This window comes from Taeniopygia guttata, chromosome 2, assembly GCF_048771995.1.
Source record: "Taeniopygia guttata chromosome 2, bTaeGut7.mat, whole genome shotgun sequence".
NCBI classification, from domain to species: Eukaryota; Metazoa; Chordata; class Aves; order Passeriformes; family Estrildidae; genus Taeniopygia; species Taeniopygia guttata.
The window spans coordinates 16,092,304-16,115,030 of record NC_133026.1 but is presented as its reverse complement, the minus strand read 5'-3'; the positions used below and the strand labels follow the sequence as shown (position 1 = coordinate 16,115,030).

Sequence of the window (22,727 nt, the reverse complement as noted above, 5' to 3'; positions counted from 1 at the left end):
TATTTTTATATATAGGTTTTTTAGTCTAATTTGCCTAAGTTTAACCAGCATTTATATTCAATAGGAATCATGCACCCATTGGAATTTACTAGTATCAAAATACATCAGGTGTCAAAAATCAGTAAACATGACTTACACAAAAAAAACTAATCTATTTTGATTTGATTTTTAAATGTAGATAATTTATTCCCAAAAGACCTGAGCATACATTTAAAAACTAACAATATGATTAAACATAGAGATGTAAGACAATTATACAATTTTAAGAGGGGAAGGAAGTCTCGTCATTCCTACAGCTTGGGAGGAGGAACCCCAAGACCCATCACAATGTAATCACACCTAAAAGGGTTAAAGTTAAATTTCAACTGTCCTCTTTCAACACACTTAAGCAGTTACTATCTTCAGAGCATCTTCACATTTTTCTAAACTTACGTGATACAATTTAGTTTTATTTGAACTGAAGACCAATATGCAGAATAATGCTAACTCCAATTTAAAAACGTGTATAGTAGATTTGTACATGCAATCGCATTTAAGAGTAAGAAGCAATGGAAACCTTTTAAATCAGAAACAACAGGACATAAAAGATTTTTCCAGTTTTAGAAAATTACTTCCTTTGTAGTGTTATATTCTACAGAAGACTGCTTGTTCCTAGGAGGAGAATAAATGGCTAAGCAATTGATTAAACTGTTCCCGTACTGAACCACTCACATTGCAGATTCCAGATGCTCTACATTCTTGACATCAGAATGGAAAAATTTACTGTTAGTCTAGAGAAATTTAATATCACCATTCTTGTCATATCCTTCATAGCTTCATTATTAGGACAAGTCTGTGGAAGCTATAAACTAGTGCTAAATGATAAAAAATATGGTCTCTGCGTTCCATCACTCTTGCATATTACAAGAAAACACCAACTTTGTTTTGGTTAGCGTAAGGAAAGAAATGGAAACATGGATGTGCCTTTGCTTTCATATGCTAATTAATTTCCTGAATTAGCGTTCTGAACAATGATGCCAGGCTTCAAATCTAGAATTTTTACAGCAACTGAGGGATAATAAACACTAAAGAACATATATCTAAAGGCCCAGAACAACACTGTAAAAATTTATTGTATTAATAAAACGGGACAAACCAACCTTTAAATTTTCCACTTTGTCAAAGGTAAAATAATCAGCACCATTTGCTGCCATTTATAACAAGCTAACATTTTTTCACATTTGAACTGTACTTTACAGTTCTATGAAGGCTCAGACATTTGCCTTACACACAACCAAGCATCATTGCAGTAGAAGCACTTACTCTGACATCCTTGCTGTTGAATAACAAAATCAGTCACTGACACCACATATTGAAAATTGTTTCATTCTGAAATTTGAGATTAGTATTTATGCACAGGTTGAAATAAAAACATATGTAGTATGTCTGCACATTGGGATGGACATACTGCACTGTCCTATCAGACTCAGGCTGTAAAAAGAACGCTAAGTGCTCAAATTTATGTGCTACAAATAATTCTATTTTTATGTTCTCTTAAGTAATTCTACTGAATATATGGGCTTGCTGACATTACAAAAAGTTAAAGAGGAACAATTTTTCTCTATGGAGCCAGATAGATTAACTCATTCCAGTAAGCACCTTTTTTAAATTTTGCAGTTTAGTGTTTCTGCAAAAAAATATTAATTTTTGAAGTATGGAACACAAGTAACTACATAATGCACTTGCATAACTACAACATGCAAGTGATCAGTATTTTGGGAAAAATAGCTGTTTTGATTTATTTGCTAATTCACAAAAAAAAGTAAAATGCTGAAATCCTTACAGATGGCAGAGCAATAGAAATACCAAAGTTGTATATTTTTTCTATTGAAAATAAGAATTTTGCTGTAAGTGTCCTCAAAGAACAGGACTGCATATTCATAAGGGCAAGAGTATTTTAACTTAAAAGTTATACCTAATTTTTGTTCCTCCAAGCTACAGTAAATTTGTTATCCCACCTTAAAACAATGTTATGACAGAAAATGTTGAACGGGTAATTATTTAAACCCATCACTTAAAAAAATATTATTTCCTTCAAAATGGAAAAGTCTTTCGTTTTGGAACTTGGCTCCCAGAGCTAAAGAATACGCAGTTCTTTAAAACAGTTATTGGTCTTTTAGGATTTGTCTCAACATGTGTATTTCAGATTTAACATACCACATACCGTTAACATTCTGATGTGACTTAAAGAGTTGATTCTATCTGTATCCATACAGGGAAAGACTTGCTGTAAAGTTCCTGCTTGCATGGCACGTCAAAGCTGTTTCAAAATCAAACCCCCTCAAAAACACAGTTACTAGACACTGTGTCAACATGGATATTTTCAAATTCATAAAATGTACACTTATGGGTATTAAAAAGCCCACCTTTTATCTGCAAGAATAACATATACATAAAACTGATTTAAAGTGACCCATCAAAGACAAATTAACAAGCAGCTTGTGGAAAACTCATATAAAAAAATGTTTGTTTTTTTTTTTAAATCCTGTCTGCTCCAATGAAGCCTACATACTATGGCACCTTGAATAACCTTGACTAATTGACAGTCCTTTCCATAGACATCAGCTTGGCAAGTCTCTGGTATTTCTATCTTGATCTTCATCAGCCCTAGAGAAGGCAATAGCAAGTACCTGGCAGGCAGTCAGGAAAGTACTCATTCCAGCACTAGGAAGTCACTGGGCACACTGGCCATGTTTTAACCCTTTAGTCACAGTTTACAAGGTTGTAAGATACTTGGCAGTGGGGAGGGGCAGCAATGACTACTAAACATAGCATTTTACATCTGCAAAAGCAAGACAGAATATCTCATTAAGAGCCTGAATAAAGACTTCTAACAATAAAAATCAACATTATTTTCAAATCAGTTGGGTCTAAGAATAATGGAAACAGTGTTGGATTACCAAGTATGTCAACCTCTCATAGTCAAGATACATGCTAATCATGTAGCTCATACAGGATGTATCTGTCATGAGTGTGAAAGAAAAAGTCCTACAATCCTAGGCAGTACTGATGCCTGAAATCAAGTCAGTATATTATTTCAGTGTTACAATTCACTGCAGGACCTAGTTTAAGAATTAGTACTCAAAACAAGTTATGCCACTACACAATCAGTCATATATATGCAGCCACATACACTTGATTTAAAAGTTTATAGAAGAATATAGGAATATACACAAATTTAAGGAGTCAAGTGTATTGACAGACTGAGAAAGTTGGGGCTGTTCAGTGTGGAGAAGAGGAGTGTGCATAGAGACCTCCAGCAAACTTCCAATATCTGGCGGGGGGGGCTACAAGAAAGGCTGGAGAGGAACTCTTTGTCAGGAACTGTACTGATAGGACAAGTAGTCATGGTTACAACTGAAAAGAGGGGAAATTTAGTTTAGTATGTGGAAGAAATTCTTTGTGGTGAGATTGGTGAGGCACTAGAACAGGCTGTTCCCAGAAGCTGGGGTTGTCCCATCCCTGGCAGCATTCAAGGTGATGTTGGATGGGACTCTGAGCAACCTGGTCTAGTGAAAGGCGCTCCTGCTTACAGCAGGGGGTTTGAAGTTAGGTGACCTTTAAGGTCCCTTTCAGCCCAAACCATTCCATGATCCTACATCACCTTCTTTTGAAAGTAAGTTAACTATCTGAAGTAATTAAATTATTTCATTGTTTATCTGTAAAACTAATACATTGCTTAGAGGTGTTCTTTGTGTGTATTGGGTTTTTTCCTAAACCAATGTGTTATTAAGAAAAACAAATCCATTTTGAACCCCTGTATTTCACAACACACAACTAACAGCTAGCAGGGAAGCTTCTCATAACCTCTTAGTAGTAATAAACTGCCTTCCGATTAACAGGTTTAATTCTTCTAAATCAGCCAGGATTTGATGTGATATTGGGTTGAGAAGCCCCAGAACCTTCCAGTAAATGCACACAGTATGTAGGCACTGCTGGGTAACCTGGGTGGAACAGCACAGCAGCATGTGCTCAGCAAAGGACACCCGGCATCACTGGAACTGCCAACCACCTGTGTGCTACGGCTTTCGGTCCGGCACACAGAACTATACCTAACAGAGCCTCTGCTCAGAAACACTATAGGCTACTGTACCTTCAAATTTACTACAAAACTACACACTGCTCACCAGAAAAAAAAGGGGGTAAAATTGTTTCAGCTGCCAGACCATTTGTATTTAAATGTGTCCAAAAACTGTAACAGTTTAAAGAGTTTACCATCAGTAAATACACTTGCATGCATTTTCTGATTCCACACTACTGAATAAGTCTAGCAATATTAACATGGAACAGTTTAGAGAAGTTTCATTTCACTTCGAACGAGTTTTCCAAGTCATCATAAATATGTTGATACCAAAATAAATACCCTTTCCAACACCAATAAGTTGTATTTTTAAAAATTAAATCAGATTGCAATTAAAGCTAGCCAGACATCTCATATTTTCCCAAATCTTCCAAATTAATGTTATCCTAAAAGCCATGTAATGCCTCTGGCAGATGGAGATGGGGAGAAATCAAGAATGCAAGGATAAAATATTGGCTCTGTTTATTAATTCAGTATAAATTTTGCCTCAGCTGTCATATCCATTTTCATGAATATCTGGCCATATCTATGCATCTCAATGTGCTGAGGAATTGCAGTAGCTTTGAAATTGTGATGCAGCCAAAGCATTTACATTTCACACTTGCTGCAGCACAACTACACCTACAGTTATAAACAAGAGTGTAAAAGAGGCAAGTGAAGGCTTTCCCTCTGCTCTGTTTCCACCACAGGATGTCAGCGGGTAAGTAAAGGTAGTCTGGAGCAGGAAGTGATGACCCTACAAGGCTTTGCCCTGGCAGCCTCCAAGAGAAGAAAACTCCCAGAAAACTTTCCTTCATTGCTCTCCTAAACTCTCTTTCTCTTCATCTTGTAGCAACGAGATGGACAGATATTTGGCCACCATTTTATGTTGTAGTGCTCTTTAAATAGGCTGTAAAAATAGAACTCTCTGATTTCTATCTTCCTCTGAATCCTGAAAATGGGGTTAAAAGGCTAAAATTAAGATTTTAGCACTTCAAATTAAGTTGTCCTTCTTCCGCTAGAGATGTTTCTGATGCTCCCCTTTCAGTTTAACTAACTATTCCGTTTTTTTCTTCATATTACTACCTTTTTTCTCCACCTTTTTATCCTTTTTATTATCAAATCCTCTTAGAAAACATCATGTTGAAACTGAAAAACTGATCAAAATGCATTGATAAATAAAGAGAAGACATCTATATGAAAACAATAAAAGCATGACAGCTTTCATTTTGTTCAGGTGACTGCAAAATCGTCTTTGAACTTCACATTGGTTGCAGTGGTCTCTGACCACTGGGAAGTCAATCCATATGAACTGTCCTTAGAAAATAATTCTACCAGCATTCAACATATCCACATCAACAGCATGCAACTTCAGAGGTTGAGATTAATTCTAAAGAATTAGAAAATACACTACTATAAATGCATTTTGGAAAAATACCTAACATTTAGAACAGATTTCACATATCTATTTGGTATTACAAAACAGAGATGAAAGCACGAAAATTAGGAATATTTTAAATGCCATAGGAACTTAAAATTTGGTAACAAATGTGGGGATTTTTTAAATTAAAAATCTAACATGTGTTCAGTTTTGCAATCTTGTAATACTTAAAAAACTCCACTATCTGGCATAGTGCTCACTCCTTTATGTGCTCAAGGAGAAACTAACATAAGCCCTCGCACATTTTCTCTTTCTATAATTTACAATATTCAAATCCAAGAACTGCTTCTGACTTTCACTGTATATAAGCAATCTCACACAGCTTTACGTGCCTAAACTTGGCCCATAAATGTGATTTTCCTGCTGACAACATATGAAACAAAAACATAAAGTCTGCTTTGCACGTTCATGCACTGGTTTTTGAGAACAAACAGAAAAGCATTTCTAAGCTTGTCAGCTAAGCAAGCTTGATACAGCATTGGTAGGAAAGAATTCTGCAACAAGTTTATGATGTTTTTCACATTAGAACAACACTTAAAGCATAATGATGTCATCTTGGCTCCACCAAAGTCAGAAACAAAGCTACCATCTACTACTGTGAAGCCAGCGTTGCAATTTTACGCTTTCCTAAATATAGCAGATAAGTGAATGCCAGATCTCACAGACTTGCTCTACCTGCAAAAACGCAAGTCTTCTTGTTCAGTCTTCAAAAAATCTGTTTGGTGGGCTTGCACACAGGGGGCAAGCAGACTTTTGCCACACAGAAACTGTTGAAAGCTTCTGACCGAGCCTGAGGCATGAACTCAGCCTTCCATTCATGCTGGTTGCTTTAAGATAACTTTGACTTGACACTGACAGGACCATAAACCTTAATGGTCACACAGATATTATACACAATGAGCAGCTTTTTAATTACTGTTATTATTATTATATAAAAATAGGTTTTCTATATGGCTAATGGAGAGTGGAAGAGAAAGAAGCATCTGAACCTAAGCCTTTGTCCTCTGTCTTTAGGTTAGTGAAGCCAGATCAACCTGGTAAGGTGTAAGATTAAATTAAAAGTCACTATACCAGTCTGAATAAATTAAAACAAACTTTTTTTAAAAAGATTGAAAATAGTGTAGCCATGATTTTGATTTATCATAGCTTAAAGTCTGGTAAATGCCCCTCAAAACATTTAAAATGTATGGCTTGTGTTCAGAAGAAGACACAGGTTAAAACATGGTATGACAAAATCAAGTACATGAAGAATGCATATGAAGAAAGCAGCTGCAAGTACATGGTACCACTTCTAATAAAAGCTGAAGACAAAGTAAAAGCAAGGTAAAATGAACACAGTCAGATAAACATTTAGTCTCATAAAATACAGCCCATCATGAACACTATCCGATTTTTTTGACAGTGAACTGATACTTCAGACCATATTAAAAAAAAAAATCTGAATCAATAATGTTCCCATAGTGGTGACTGAATGTCCAGTGGTCCATGACACGGCAACTTTTGATATTCACAGATGATGCATTTCTATTTACAAACCCTCTCGGAATTCTTTAATTTGTTTTTAAATCCACGTTTACTTTTATTGCTCCCAGCATCTAACAGATACAAAAACAGGTTATGCTGCACTTTGTCTGATTGTATTTACAAAAGAGAGTCTTATCAAACACACTGAACAGGGTTATGTCCCTATCCTAAAGGTCCCACTAAGTGACTTGCCAAGTTCTCTGTGCCCCAGACAGGGCGGTTTCAACTCATCACATACCGCAATACCAGTCTGTGCAGGCAGGGTGAGAGGAAGACTGCTTACCCACACAGGAACAACAGAGGCAGGAAAAATTTTATGCACATCACTACTTTTTAATCTAAGAGTGAGAGTAACAGCAGAAAAACAGGACTCCAGTTAGAAACCACCCATATCATAGTCAAGGTAGAAAGCACAGTTTGATGTAACCATCCCAAAAATCTTAAGTGCATATCAGCCCAATCAGGAAGCGGAAGAAAAAAAATTCTCCACTCCAAATGCAAATTTTTATTTAGGGAAACAACTTACAACTTGAGGCAAAAAAAAAAGTACTTAACAAGCAGTATTATTTAACAGCAAGATATTAATGGCATGTATCATGTTTTTCTATAAATTTCATGGGACAACAGAGACACCTGAGTTTTAACACAGATCTTAATTATTAAATGTATGTTTCCATTGTCATATGGATTAAATAGCACAGTAAAACATGTTTAGAGGCATTTTAACACACAATATTTCAAAATTAGGATCATCTTCTAGTTTTTGAAGGCCTTCTCTTTTTTTATTCAGAAAATCCATAACTATTACTTTTGAACATATTGCAATCTTTAAAAATAGACAAATATTAATTTTGTAAAAATTAAGGAAGGTTTTGAAAGGACACAAAAGGGTGTACAATAAAGAAAGCAAAGGTCCAGAGTAGAAAATTAGCCTAGAGTAGACCCTGACACATCTTCCAATCCTCAGCTTTAGCATACTGAACAGCTTCAACTCACTTATTTCCATGAGGAGAGGGAGAGAAAACAAAGGTATGCAGAGATAGGGTTTGGCAAAGCCATAGTCAAATCCTTTAAACATAGGAATAGGGAGACAAAAAAGCATATAAAACCAAACAACTCTCCTTCCCCATGGCAACAAATAAACAGACGCACACCCTAATTGTAAAGATTAATACTGTCATCTAGGATAAATTTTATGTGTAGGGGAAACAAAAGCACTGCCCTGTACATTCTACTAAAAATAAGAATCAAATGCAGTTCCTTATACACATACTTAAACACATATTTTTTTGATTCCTGACTTGAAATGTCCCTCCTAATTTTCCAAAACCTTCTGTTACTTCTTGTGCATAAAAGTATGTGGCACAGAGGTGGAAAGCAGGATTTTTGTATTGTATTGAAACCTCAGCTGGATCACCCTTTTTTAACAAACACTCTCAAGAAAAAATACTAACTTTAGTTATCCCAAACAGAAGGACAAAAATATTGTCAGAGACGGAGAATTCAGGATAACAAGAAGATGAAATTTAACCTTTGAACATAACCTAATATTGCCACAAATAAGGTGAAAACTATGGAAAGCTACGTATCTGCATCCCACTGCCAGCAGTCAGTGACAGGAACTGGGCTCTGATATGGAAGGTAAGTGAAGGAACTGAACTTGAGACAGTATTTTTCTTCTCCTAATTTGTTATAGAGTTGTCAAAACTGAATAGTCTGTGTTCAGAAATAACTCCACTGATAACTAACTCACAGAGGGGATAGTCTAGACTGCTGCAAATATTAAGGCATGCATGATATCATCATCTTTTTTTTTTCCCCTCCTCCTCCTTTTTCAAGTTAACATTGTAGGAACCATGCTCAGAGGTGAATCCAAATTCTTCAGATCCATCTATAATATATGTTTGGATCTGTTCTTTTTAGGCAGTTGGGGATGGAGGGGAAGAAGGTGGTGGTGGAACTTTTCAAAATTAATATATTTTATCTGTGGTGTTTCACGTATCTAAATTAACTTCAGAGAGAAAAGGTTATGTTTTAAGTCTTAAATTAAGGATCTGGTGAGAGCATAATTAATTATCTTACTTGAAATACAGACTTAACAAATAAGATGTGGAGGAAACACGGCCCCTCCTTGGCCTAAGTACCTGTGTCACTTCCAGATCCAGTTGATAACGCTGGCATGATTTAGTCTGCAGAGCGTCACGCAGAAACCTCAAACCAGCACTGCAGCCAGAAGGCAGAAGTTTATTTCAGTTTAACTGCTTGCAGCCAAGTTGTCTACAAAGATTTATGTTATCTCCCAGCTTCTCCTAGAACGAACAGAAATAGAATTTTACAATTAAGAACATTGTTAAACTGTATATTACTGCAGGTAATCAAATCTAATGATTATCATGAAATAAGCTTTCATTTAAGATTCTCAAAACCAAGCACTAGATATTTATTTATGACTCTTAAGATTTTTGTTTCCTCCAGGTGAAATAGGTTTTGTTTTCTTCAGTCTAGCCAATAATCCCATTCTGCATTAAGGATAATTTAACACGTATCTCTTGTGTAAATTATACTCTTTAACTCCAACGTGTCAGGCATTTTGAAAATAAAGACATGGGGTATTTTATTAAAACTGTGAATAATTGAGGTAATTCAAATTTTGCTACTATTTATCTCAGGGAAATAACATTGCTTACTAGCACGGTAATTTATTCAGTGTTTCTACTTAACCTCCTTTCAATTGTTGTCAGGTCATTTGAGATTTTTGTTTGCAATCTGGAAATATAATCTAAATTTTAACTGAAGCTGTAAAAAGTAGGACTGGAGCAAATACTTTTCTAAGGTAAATAGCAGTTTGATTCGTGGAGTTGATGGAGCCATTACCATGTAAGGAATTTTTCTGTGATTCATTATGACAAAGTCAGTGTTTTTATAACACATATTTTGTAATAATTGTAGAGGTCTACTTGATAGTAAATTTTGGGTCATTCTTTTAACCACTTTCTGAGAAAAATTCCGATTACATATTACAAAAGTTAAATTAATTTAAATATAAGTGAAGGCATTTATATTCAAGTATGTTAAAATACGAAATGGAACGCAAACATACGAAAAGAAATTCCAAGTTAAGATAGCAAATGTCTACTTAGAGCAGGGCAGAGACTGATGTGTTTGCAGCGAGAAGGAAGGGAGAGGGGGAAGTAGAAGCTAACAGAAAATAAGGATTTTTTTTCCCAGATTTCAGCAAACAAAAACAATCCTTGAAGAAAAAAAGCAGCATAGTTCTGCTTTAGCAAATGAAAATAAACAAATAGAAGAGCATTTTGTCACTGCTATTGCTGGTTTGGTTTTTGTTGGTTTTTTAAAAACACATTCATATTAATCAGAATTACTTTTGAAGTCATGTTGGCTCTTAAAATGCATATTTTGGACCCATTTTAACTTGGCAACAGCCTTGTGGAAGAGTGATATACAGGTGCTGTAAACACTGTATGCTGTTCAAAATTTTGTTTTTCACTGAAAAAAGTCTCCATATGGCTAAAAATATTGCAGCATATTAAAGGCCATCCAAAAGACTTTGTTTAATAAGTTTTAAAGCAATTATTAGATATAATTTAGTTGTTCACTTGTCCCCAGGCATAAACCTACAGTTTAAATAGTCTGGCAGGTTTTTTAAAGTATGGGGGTTTTTTACGTCCCCTAGGCATTTACCCAGTGAACCTGGGTGGTTTGGTTAAGAAGGTAAAAACAGCAGAAGTTACCTCCCTGGACAAATTCTTCTGTAATGAAAAGAACCAAATAAAAACCTAAAAGCATATCTATTAAGACTGTTTAGGATTTAGGATTTTTTTTTAATTATAGAAGTTTATGAAGAAAATAAGTTTTCAGTAAAAAAAATCAGCTTCAAGAAAAATATTTTGACATTCATCCAATCAGCACAAAAGTCCATCAAGTTAAAATTTAAAGCATGGATAAGGAAATTAAGTATTCCAGAGTGAAAGCTCATCTTATGATGACAAGAGCTGTGAAACATCTATACGCAAAGCTAGCCAGGGTGCAGTTTAAAAGAGGGGGAAAAAAAAGACATCATAGCCAAGGACACATTGTACCAATTAAGAAGGAACATATTCACTTTACATTAATTCTGCTTGTTTTCTGCTTAACACATAAAGTAGTCCTGTCCCAAACTCAGTGACAGTCCCCAGCACGAGCACACCAGAGCAGCCATGTGAAGGATAGAGGCATTTTTATTTTAACATGTGTAAGAAACTGGTTAAAACAAAATTATTGATTACTAATGAAACATCTTAGATTTAAATGCATCTTAAAGTACTTTCATCTATTAAAAAGAAAAAAAAAAAAACCCAAAAAAAACAACAGGAAAAAAACAAAACCAACCAAACAAGGTATACTCATTATAAGCATATTACTATTAACCAGAAATTCACATTCCTTAACAAGAGTTCACTGCAAAATGCAGAAAATCTTACTGATCTACATATATGCAACGTATTTCAACTCCATGAGTTTATTTTTCTTTATTTCACAGTAAATCATTCAGTACAAAAAAAATCAAGCTCCTCATTATTTAAGAAATCTATATACAGCATAAAGTTATTGCTCCCTGATCCTAAATATATATTAATGAAAAATAAATGACCTGATGAAATCCTTACCAGTAAAATGCTTAATATTTTGCTGGAATGGGATGAGGATTTTTTTTTTCCTAACGTGCAAATTAAGCTACATTTTTGCAGTGATGATGCTATTTTCTTTGGCTCACTTCATTTAAAATGCCTTGGAAGTTTTTGCCGGAGCCCAGCCATAGGCATTGCTGACTGCTGTATGGAATCGATTTGCTGCAACACAGAAATACCAGCTGTTACAGTATGTCCTGAGAGGGATTACCGAATATTCCTAAATTGAAGTTCAATCCATCTTTCCATAAAAATTAGGAGCCAGGGCCAGGAACGTAACAGCAGTATCAAGTGCACCTGAGGCATTTACAATACCCAGCAGAACTGTTACAACCAGCCTTTAAAAAGGGCTTATTTTTGAAATTTCATTATTCCAGTTGTACCTTGCTTCTATAGATCGCACCGTATCGGGTTCTCTGGCACGGCCGCGGGCGAACAGCGCGGCGCGCCCGGCCCCGCGCGGCTCCCGCCTGACCCCTGGCGGCCGCGGGAGGCGCCGCCCGCCGCGCTCCCCTCACGCCGCGGGCAGGAGCCCCGGGCCCGGCGGCACGGGCCTGACTTGCTCCTGCTTTTCATTATTTTAATAAAAACGGATTAAGATGAAATAACAAAACGTATCGTTTTAATTGTTTCTGCCTGTGTTTATCTGCATAATGAAAGACATCTCTATTTTAAGGCGTTCTGGTTGAACGGCAGGTATTGGGGGAAAAACCTCGGCTGTAAAATGCTCCCTTGTCTTCCAACAGCTCCCACACACTGCAGGGTCACCAAGCCAGATACAGCTCAGGTCACTGTCACCACCAAGGTCATTACAGTGACATTACCCACAAGGGTGACATGTCCTGGTTACACAAGGCCAGGAGTGGGGCAGAAGCCTCCCAAAAGCACATTCCAAAACTGCAAAATTCTGGAACTACAGCTCTCCAAGGGAACCATTTTCCTGCATATCACACATGTAAGAGAAGTCCCTTAGCAAAGGATGAGGGGATAAATCTTGTTCATGATCACTCACGTTGTGAATACAGGACTGCTAAGAACAGGCAGAGGTCGGGATGAAGCAAGCAGGGGGAGGCAGCCACAGAGTGCCAAGATGAATGGCCTTCCATGAAATTTCAGCTTTAATAGTTTCTTTCTAGCATCCTCTATTGCTTTTGAATTGAAGTGACTCCATCAGTCATGCATACACTTTATTACAGTCAAGGTCATTTTTCGAGAAAAGATGAGGTAGAAAAGCTACTTCAAATCTGTGCTTATGGCAAGCACCATGCAGTTGGAGACAGAACATATGAAGTCTTGGTTCTACCTCAGACTTCCCACACAAACCTCAATAAACTCCATAGTATTTAGTTCTGAAAGGGTATTTTTACAAGTTACCCAATATTTTGGCACTTTAATGAATATAAATTGATTTTCTTCACATTTGAAAAGCAGACTGAAGACTTCTGATTAATTTATGACAGACAAAACCAAAAAACCTATGACATAGCAATGCTACAAATCATCACCAGGCTGGGGATGAGACACATAAACCTAGGTTGTTTGATACAAGAAACATTCAACCTATTTTTCTAAAGGATGCTACAATTGTGACGACTATAACCTTGATTTCCAGGACTAAACCAGAATGTCTGCAAATAGTATTCAAACTACCAGATAGAGATTTCATGCAGAGACAGGAAATTTGACAGCCAGTCAGTCTTGTATTCATTATGGGGCCTCAAGTAATTGAGTGACTACAGACATGTATACAAGACTCCAAAACCCAGTGAGCACAGGAAATTGCCAAGGGGGGTTTTCTAGACTGGGAGAAGTAAATCTGTTTCAGTAGACAAAATCTGAATTGAATATGGTGGTCGAGTCTTTTGGAAGCTGTTATGTAAGGGGATCTAGTGAATTCTTAAACTCTTCTGAAAAAGGTTTCACCTCCTTAATCACAGGGTCTCCGACAGGCTACTGGAACTCACTTGTGGCTCCTGACAGGCTTCCAAAGCTGCTCAGCCACCCCTACAGGCAGTACATACTTGCTGGCAACAGGAACCTTCAAAAAATCTTCAGCTTGAATTACTGCACAGGGGACATGTGCATAAACATGATGGGTCTTCAAAGATGCTGCAGAAGCAAGAAGCTACCTATGACTCACTCAGCCACGTGTGTAATGAAAATTAAAATTATCACAAGCATCTCTCTGTATGAAGTCTACTTAAAAACCCCAGAAATATCTATGGCAACTACCAAATGTAATTAACTAATACACCAACACAGAAAACATGGACTGCCCCAAACCGAAAAGGCCAATAGCTGCATTCACTAACTTTCTCATGGTCTTGTCATAATATCAGTCTTCATCCATAAGAAAAATTAAAGGCTTCTCTATATTTTTCTGTATAACGTTCTACCAGTGTTCTCCATTTCATTTAGGTTACACTACAGATATGTTAGAAAGAACCTCACTTTGTTTAAAGACTTTGAGAACAGTAAAAAATTTTGGCACTCTTAAGCATCCACTGAAAATGTGTAACTGCTTGGTATTTAATTTATACATTTGTGGTTACATCTTTTAACAAACAGAAGTTTGGGGAAAAATACTTCTAAAATCATTTTATCTTGCAGTGGGACTTCTACTTCCATGGCTCAAATCTGACTGTGAAGTCAGTGCATTAGGAGATAGCTCTCCTGGTCGTTATTTATGGGAAAATTTTTACAGATGGAAAAAAAAAAAAAAAGGGATTATCTAAATGACAAAATCCTTGACTACAAGGAATAAAAAGAGAGTATTTAAGAATGTACTGAAAAACATTTAGACAATAGAAATTACTACCCCATCAGTCTGTGGTGGCTATTTCCAGCAGTTTGATCAACACCAGAAAAAAGCCAGGCTTATTTCCAGTGAGTAGCCCTCGTGACTGGTGTCTAAGCTACGTGCTTGGACCTTTATTATTTTTTTCTCTTTCTCTCTCTTCAAGGATGAGCAGACACTTCCCTTGTTAGATTATTAACAGAAAACACACAACTTCAATCACTACCTGACCACACATTTCCAAAAATATGCCAGAAGCTCATACATGGGGGAGATCCTCTCTCATGTTTGACTGAGTTTGTTCAAAGGGCTCAGAAGACAGGCAGAAGGAAAAGAGCACAGCGTACAATTTTATTCCTTCACAACTTCAGCAAGACAGGTTTCTTCTCCTGATCAGCATAATCCTGTCTCAATGGAAAAATCTCACTTAGCTTAACAACTCAAAGAGCAACACTGAAACTGGTATCACAATTTTCCTTTTTCAGACTGTTTTCCCCCATAATATTCTTTCATGGTCTGGAGCAGGACCATTTATCTAGATACCACTGCTAAATCCTCTCTAAATACAAGTGTGAAAGAATTCTTCCAATGTGTCAATACAACATAGAAAAAAACCCAGAAATTAAATACAGAATATATTAAGATATTTTAAAGTTGGTTATTATTATTGTTATTTATTTATATATTATGATGTATTACAGTTTAAGTTTTAGAAAATTTCTTGCAGCCTGAAAACACTGCCATGATAAATGTGAAATATGTTCAATAAGTACCAATATTAAAACAGAGGCAAGGCTTTTTGCAACCTGCACCTTCTCTGTCTTTAACACAAAAACCCCTACGTGAGCTCTGTCCAGACCTCGATTTTTAATGTCACTGTTTGAATTGAACACATTCCTTTAAATGCATTAAAACATTCCTTTAAATAAACACACTAAAGCTACCAGATTTATTTTAACCAGCATCACTGTTGTAGATGTCCAATACCCTTAGACATATCCAATTTTCTGCAAATAAAATGTAGCAACTGACAGAATAATATTAGTTTAATATAGTAGTTTAATAAAGCTATTCATTAAAATGTGACCTAAACTATGTCTCAGATCAAAGGTTGCTCTTTCAGTTTGAGTTACTGGTTTGGGCACACTTTTAACACTTTTCCCCTAGCTGCAAACCATTCCTTTCCTTGGAAAATAGCTGTCAGCAGGTACCACAGCCTCTCCATTAATTACCTGCACAAATAGTTTTGTTCTGGCAGTGTTTCCTGACAGTCTGTCTGAAAAATGTAACTACCTACAGTAAATTACAAACCTTACTGACCCCCAAAATACTGAAAAAATTGGCAATTTTTCTATAAATGAGAGTTCAGCAAAACCTACTGCAATGAGTCATCCATTAACCTCAACACTTCCTAACAAACAATTAAAAATGTTTTGCACCAAGGGGCTCTACAACTCCAATTTTAGAAATACACATCTTATTTTAATAGTATTACAAAGCAGTTTGAGCCCACATTAACAAAAGTGTATGGAAAATCTGTGATAGAAGTAAAATCAGGATTAAGGACATCCTAAAGAAACTAGTCAATATCTAAATGACTTAAATATTTTAGCCATGTATTAGCATCACCAGCATTACTTACATCATAGTCCAACAAAACATGTATGCATCAATTCTCAGGTCTGCTAAACAGCTATATCCAAAAATCAACCCCAGAATTACATAAATATTCAAATTATTATTTAAAACTCAGAAATACCTCCTCCAATGTCAGAATGTTATTTTTCAAACTCAAAATTTTAAACACCTCCAGAGCCAAATAAGACACATATATATTTTACAATGTTTCCAAATTTTATTACAAAACTTTTGATCACTCCTTCTCTTTCAGATCAACTAATCCTCTAAACATTTCTCCTTTGTTCAGCATAATTTTCCATAGTCCTCCTCTGTCAAAATGTGATTATTTTTTAGAGGATGGGTAAAGAAAAGAGATTAATTAATAATTAAGCATGGGGTTTATTTTCTGAGAGCAAAATCAGAATAAACACTACTTTTTTAGTATCTTGCTTTTATCCAAGAAAAAAACCCACTACAATAATTTTCATTTTAATCAGTTTCAGATTGCTTTTTTCAATGTGAAGTTTAAAAATTCAGTGAGCAATCTGGACAATACACCTTTAACTCAATTTTGAAAAATATTTTGATTTATTAAATGATAATTTATTAGTTGCATCTTGAGAATAAGTAACCAAAATATTCCTTAAGTGTACAGGTGAATAGTAAAAATAGTATTGCACATGGACAGACAGCTAATCAGACAAAAGTCTGTGTTTACAAGCTTTTTCTCAATCACTTTTCTGTGATTTAAGTTTGTAGAAGGAAAGAAAGGTGAAGGTCAATAACCAATCAATAACACATTCCAGTACCTTTGCACTGCTGGTACATCAAGCATACCAGACACTTCTTGCAGTCTTCTGTCTTCTCTGAAAGTTCCCTGTAACCATCCTTCATTCTTGAATTCTCCAATTCCTTCTAACTTCCAGGTGCCCTTGAAAAGCTCTGTTCTTGCTGCATACCCTCCCCTCTTCCTTTCTTGGCAAACTCTGGCAGCACCATTGCATCAAAGCCACTGTATGACTTGTCACCTAGCATATACTTCCTTCCATTTTTATTTTCATTCTCTTCCTTTTCTCCATTCCCCTCTTCCCAGGAGAGAAGCTTCCCTCTCTCAGGCCCTGCTGTCCAAATTCTACGTTGCAGTTTCTTGCTTCACATCTCTATTCATGTTACCTTTTCCCTTATGACACTGCTATGTACTCACTATTCTTGTCATGAATCCAAGAACCTCCAGCTTGACCTTTACCCCCTCAATTTATAAATATTCCCACTTCCTGACATTTACTTTTACTTCCCTTACTGTTTTCACTTTATCCTCTCTCCATTTCCACTCCCACCCCACCGATCTTCTACACCACTGTTCACATGGGAAAATATGAATGACTGTCACACCACTGCTTTCTACACCTAGGGTCAGTTTCCAAATCTATTTTTAACCATCAAATCCTTGCTTTACTACTCTCCAAATACCTCCTTTAAGGCTCTTCCCTTTCTTCTAGAACATGGATTAGCCAAGTTCAAACAGTTAAAAAGCCTAAAGTCTGTGGCAAATATTAGCAGCTGCAGACAGGAACATCCATGTAGGAAGGTCTGTCTGCCTGGAGCTCTGCACCATCTCCAGGATGGAACCACCCTCAAAGAAGGACTTTCCTGTCTCTTCAGTTACTTACAGGCAACTGCAGTACTCTAAAAATTTTGGAACAAATAGTATATATAGCTTACAAACTTATACATTAGAATTCAAATGAGATATAGTTAAGAGTCCATCTTTGTTTGATTTACATCTTTGATTTACTCTATGAGTCAAGTCACTCTGCACACAAGTTATGTGGAAATTTAATTAGCAAAAAAGATATCACCAGGAATTGATTCTATCTTGCCAACCTATATAGCACAATATAGTAATCAGAGTGCCTCTGAGGTTCAAGTCATATTTCCAAGACCTAAAACTACTTAATTCAAATCTGAGATACTGCTGAATGAAGAGACAGGTTTAAGGCAAGGGGTAAACTGTATGTCAAGTTCACACTACAGTGAAGACAAGCTCTCAGATTTCACTTCATTTAGCAAAAAAAACCTCCATATTCAATCTTTATGAAGAAAATAATTTAAAATTATAAAAGGTCAACAAACACAAATGCTAACAGAACTAAATTTGGCAGTGCTACCTACATGAAGACTTTTTTTTTTCTGTTTTTCTTGTTTAACTCACAGCTTATACATTGCTTTAAGATTTAATGCATACCAAGAAAACACAGGATATGCAAAGAGTCCAAGTTAATGTTGCTGTTGGAAACTTAATGTTTGCATTTCCTGGATCTTGGAATTTTAACTAGGTGAACAATGCTGCATTGATTCTATTTTGGCATTTGCTAGAAATACCGAAGTTTTTTTCTTTTTTTTCCCTGTCTGAAACTGTATAAATCAGAGTTAAGCAATTTGATAGTGAACTTTCGGCAGTTTTGTTTATTCATTGGTTCTCTCCAACTATCTTGAAGTTTACTGGGAAATGACAAAGGTGCTAAATGAAGCAATAAGCATACCTGTGCCAGCAAGTGTAGCTAAATTAAAGTGCATAAACATCTTTAAAAAATGTAGTGCTTTGAAAACTACAATATTGTGAATATAGCAGTTTTGATGATGCAATGCAGAACTATTCTACTGTAAAACATTTCCTTGAGCTGTCATTGAAAATTCCCTAATAGTATGGAAGAAGTTAATAGAGGACTGTGCACTGTTTCCACTCATATCATTTACTCCCTTATACTCCTGGAAAAGGGTGTAACCAGAGGTCAATCTTCCCTCTGAATTGAAAAGCTAAAAATACCTAGAAGTCAAAAAAACCAAAAAACACAAACAAACAAAAACAAAAAAACAAAACAAAACAAAAAAAAAGGCAACAAAAAAAACCACACACAAAAAAAAACCCACAAAAAAAAAAACCACACCAAAAAAACCCAACAAAAAACTGAGAAAGGGCAGGTAACTGAGTTCACTGAGTACGTGAAGCTACTTCAGGTGCAAAAATTGTAGTCATTTCAAAGTAACTGCTTTCTTTCAGTATGTACAGATGCGTGTTCCTTGCATTAGTATCCTTGAGATGGTAAGATATGGGACAAAACAGGGGCTAGGGCTCGTCTGGCACTCTTGGCTCCTATTTTGATAGATGAGTTAAATCCATGTTTAATAAACCTGCGTTCTCAGAATTCAGAAATGTTTTTTTTTTTTTGTCTGGATTGGGTTTCTTTTTAAATATCTAAGGTAAGAGATGTGTCTCCGGTACTACCTTTTCAAATCAGGTTCCTACCCTTGAGAGTGATGTTGCATAAAAGACCCTACCAAATTTAAGTATCTACAAAACCATCTAATTTCTCTGAGGATTTGCAACATTGAAGAGGCTATGGAAAGAGAGTAATTGAATAAACAAACAGCGAGGAGAACTCTCTCCTACTGCTCTCTCGATGGACGGGAGGCGAGGAAAGAAGTCACACTATATCCATATAAAATTTTTTCAAACTTCTTTCTAAATTTAGGATGATTTACAGGGCTTTGTACAAAGTTACCATCCATCAACGACTCACATTCCTCTCAATGGCTGTGAAAAGCATGGGTGGGGCACATCTTGGATTTGTAATTTAAGAGTACATTAAATGTTGCTGTCATGACCATTCCAGCATGACCACACTGACAAGAGAGGACATCATCTGCTACCTATGGGGGTACAAAGCCAGGTGGCAGAAACACAGACACTGCACTCGGAGCAGAATCCAAATGGGCATCAAAACTAATTTTTACCATGACTTTCAAGATGCCAGAAAAACATTTCTACAGGCAAGTATTTAAAATAAGGTATTTTTTAAATGTGATAAATTGAAAACGTTCCCAGAAACTTGCAACTTCCAGCGCTCTAAGCCAGGAGAGGGAGCTCCTGCACTTTTCAAATAAGTCAATGTGGATTTCATCTTGTCATTAGAAATAACAAAGCAGCTGTCCTCATCGTGCCATGCACAGGTCTGCATTTGATTGCTTAAGAAGAAGAATCTAATACAAACTTTAGGATATATAATACTGTAACTATATGTGACTGATATGGTTAAAAAAAATTCGCTAACATTCATTTTATTTTCCCTCCTTAGAAAAGTGATCATTTTCACATTACATACACAACATTACACTGAAATAACTGCCTGCAAACTGTTTAAGTAGTGAAATTACATTATCTATAAACAATAACACAATAGGAACAAAACTGAATTTCCTAACAGCAAGGAGTGTTCTTCCTATTTCTAAGCTGAATAAACTAGAATTACAAGAAATGAGGGACAGGATTTTGGCAATTTTAAGCAAGTTCAGAAACTGGAGAAATGCCAACTAAAACAAATACTTGCAATTTATTACTGCAGAATATTTCCACAGTTGCATTTTGTCAATCCATCTTTTTATGAAGGTGGTGTTTTTTACAACATTTCAATCTAAAATAGCTATTAATAAAGTGCTTGTTTTTCTCCTTTTCTAAACAGGATAAATGAAAAAATATTTCAGATTTTGTGGTCTGTTTCCATACTATAAAAGCAGTATTTACTCAAAGTAAGAGCAAACAACCAAAAAGTCAGAGGGGACAAAACACAAGTTTTCATAGTGTGCTCCATCAAAACACATTCATTGTACCACAATCATCACTGTGATACCAGTAACATTTTCTAGGTTGAGGGAATATTCATGGAATAAAATTGACTAGTTATTTAAAAGTTATCACTATGGCAAATTTCTAAATTACTTCTCTTCAAATGACACTTGCATAGTGAAATGCCTGGTTTGCAACTGAACTAACACACCTTAATACTGGATATAACTTGTGTTTCTTGTTCAGTTAAAATGTCCAAGACTGAGCCAGTCATTATTTTTATTTTAAAGTCTTGTAAAGAATGTCCAAGAAATTTTTACCCATTGAAAGAAGTCAATCTGTGAAAACTCCTGACTAGAAAGCACATGCTAGTTTGAAGAGGAAAAACTGTCAAAAACATAATACATAATTTGGCATATATAGGAAATCACATATTTGCCTCTCCCAATGGTTTCAGTTCCAGGTAAGCACTTGTTTCCCAATTTACATACGTTTCTTCCATTTTCATCAAAATTCTCAGCCTTCCAGATTCCCTAACCAACGCTTTGATATATATCAACTTTGATATATGGTTTTATTTTCTATATGGTAAAAGTGACAACATTCTGTATTTCTTTTCAAAGGAAATGAAGTTTCCTCTTCATAATTTCTTCCGCCCCTTACTGATGACTGTATTAGCATTTCCCACACAGCTCTCAGTTTAATCAGAAATATAAAACCTAACATCATCATATTCCAGCAACCAATTAGCCATCTGGTCTATGTAACTTCTCATGTGACAACAATCTGTGCTTGAAAACAAAATTGACTGACAGCAAAATCTACTCATCAATGAAATCTGGCCTCATGATAGAGAAAAATGCTCAAAATTTTCCCTTTGCATCTTCTGTGACCTTCAACTAGGGTGGTGAAGGAGGAAAGAAAGGAAAGTAAGAAAGATCAAAAGAAGGGCAAAAGCAGCAGTAATATTTGCTGCCAAATTTCACATCACTGTCAGCTTTTACAGCATAGCAATATAATTATGTAGTATAAATTTCATGCAATTTCATAACTACTCTTCTCTCACTCATCAGTAGGCTTCAGATTTCTGGAAAATATTAGAGCATTACTATTTTTCATGGCATATTATTTGCCAAAATATCACTGTCACAGCTCATTTCAGGTATGGCAGTATGATTAAAGAATACTAAGGGGGCTTTGACATGTAACTTAATTTTCACAAATAGTATAATTGTTACTCATAACATTATAAACTAGCTTTAACAGACATTAGATCCTAGAAGTTAATTCCCTAGAAATTACTAAGTGGATACCAGAAGATATTTCATCATTATGTAGCCCACCAGTCTGAAACAAAACAAAATACCACCTTTCAACTGAAAGGAATATAGCCAGCAACAGCCCCAGGGAGTGACAAGGAAATGCAAGCGCAGAAGCTCTCGGGAAGAGTTTTTCAGTGTGGCCTAAATTCTTGAATCCAACAACCCAATGGAAGAATGAACTGAACACAGAGAACAGTAACACCCATCCAACGTCTGTATTGTTAGACAAATGGACCAAATCTTTGGAGATTCAAATTAATTTTTCAACAGAAAATTTCTCGTCATTTAAATGTCAAGCACACGTTAAGGGAAGAAAGAAAAAGTATTTTATTTTGAAATAACTCTGCTTTAAATATGTTATTACACAACACATTTATCCAACACATTCATGAAGCCCAAGCTGTGCTTCTCCAAGGTCAGCTCCACTGGTCATCAAAGTCTCTTCTGCAATTCTTGCCTCTGCCCTGCCCCTGCCTAGCTGAGACAGTAAGGTGGCAGAGAGAAGAAAGAAAACTCTTTTCACACTGCTGTCTAGTGTGAAAACAAGTAGCAATAAGAGACTCATAACTTCACAGCTTGTAGATACAAATGCAGCTTACTAAATAAGTTTCT

General features: G+C 35.9%; 1 protein-coding gene across 5 annotated transcripts in view; it reads right to left on the bottom strand.

Moving 5' to 3' along the window:
* Nucleotides 1-22,727, bottom strand: part of MPP7 (MAGUK p55 scaffold protein 7) — a 170,508-nt gene that overhangs the window by 96,539 nt on the left and 51,242 nt on the right. For 3 of the 5 annotated variants that reach the window (XM_072925407.1, XM_030264445.4, XM_030264447.4), the window contains exon 3: nt 9,209-9,373. In XM_072925407.1, the coding sequence (XP_072781508.1) occupies nt 9,209-9,245 (37 nt within the window). In that variant the 5' untranslated portion in view covers nt 9,246-9,373. Of the gene's footprint in view, nt 1-9,208; nt 9,374-11,731; nt 11,915-22,727 lie in introns of all 5 variants that reach the window. The other 2 variants (XM_072925409.1, XM_072925408.1) reach the window with 1 other exon arrangement.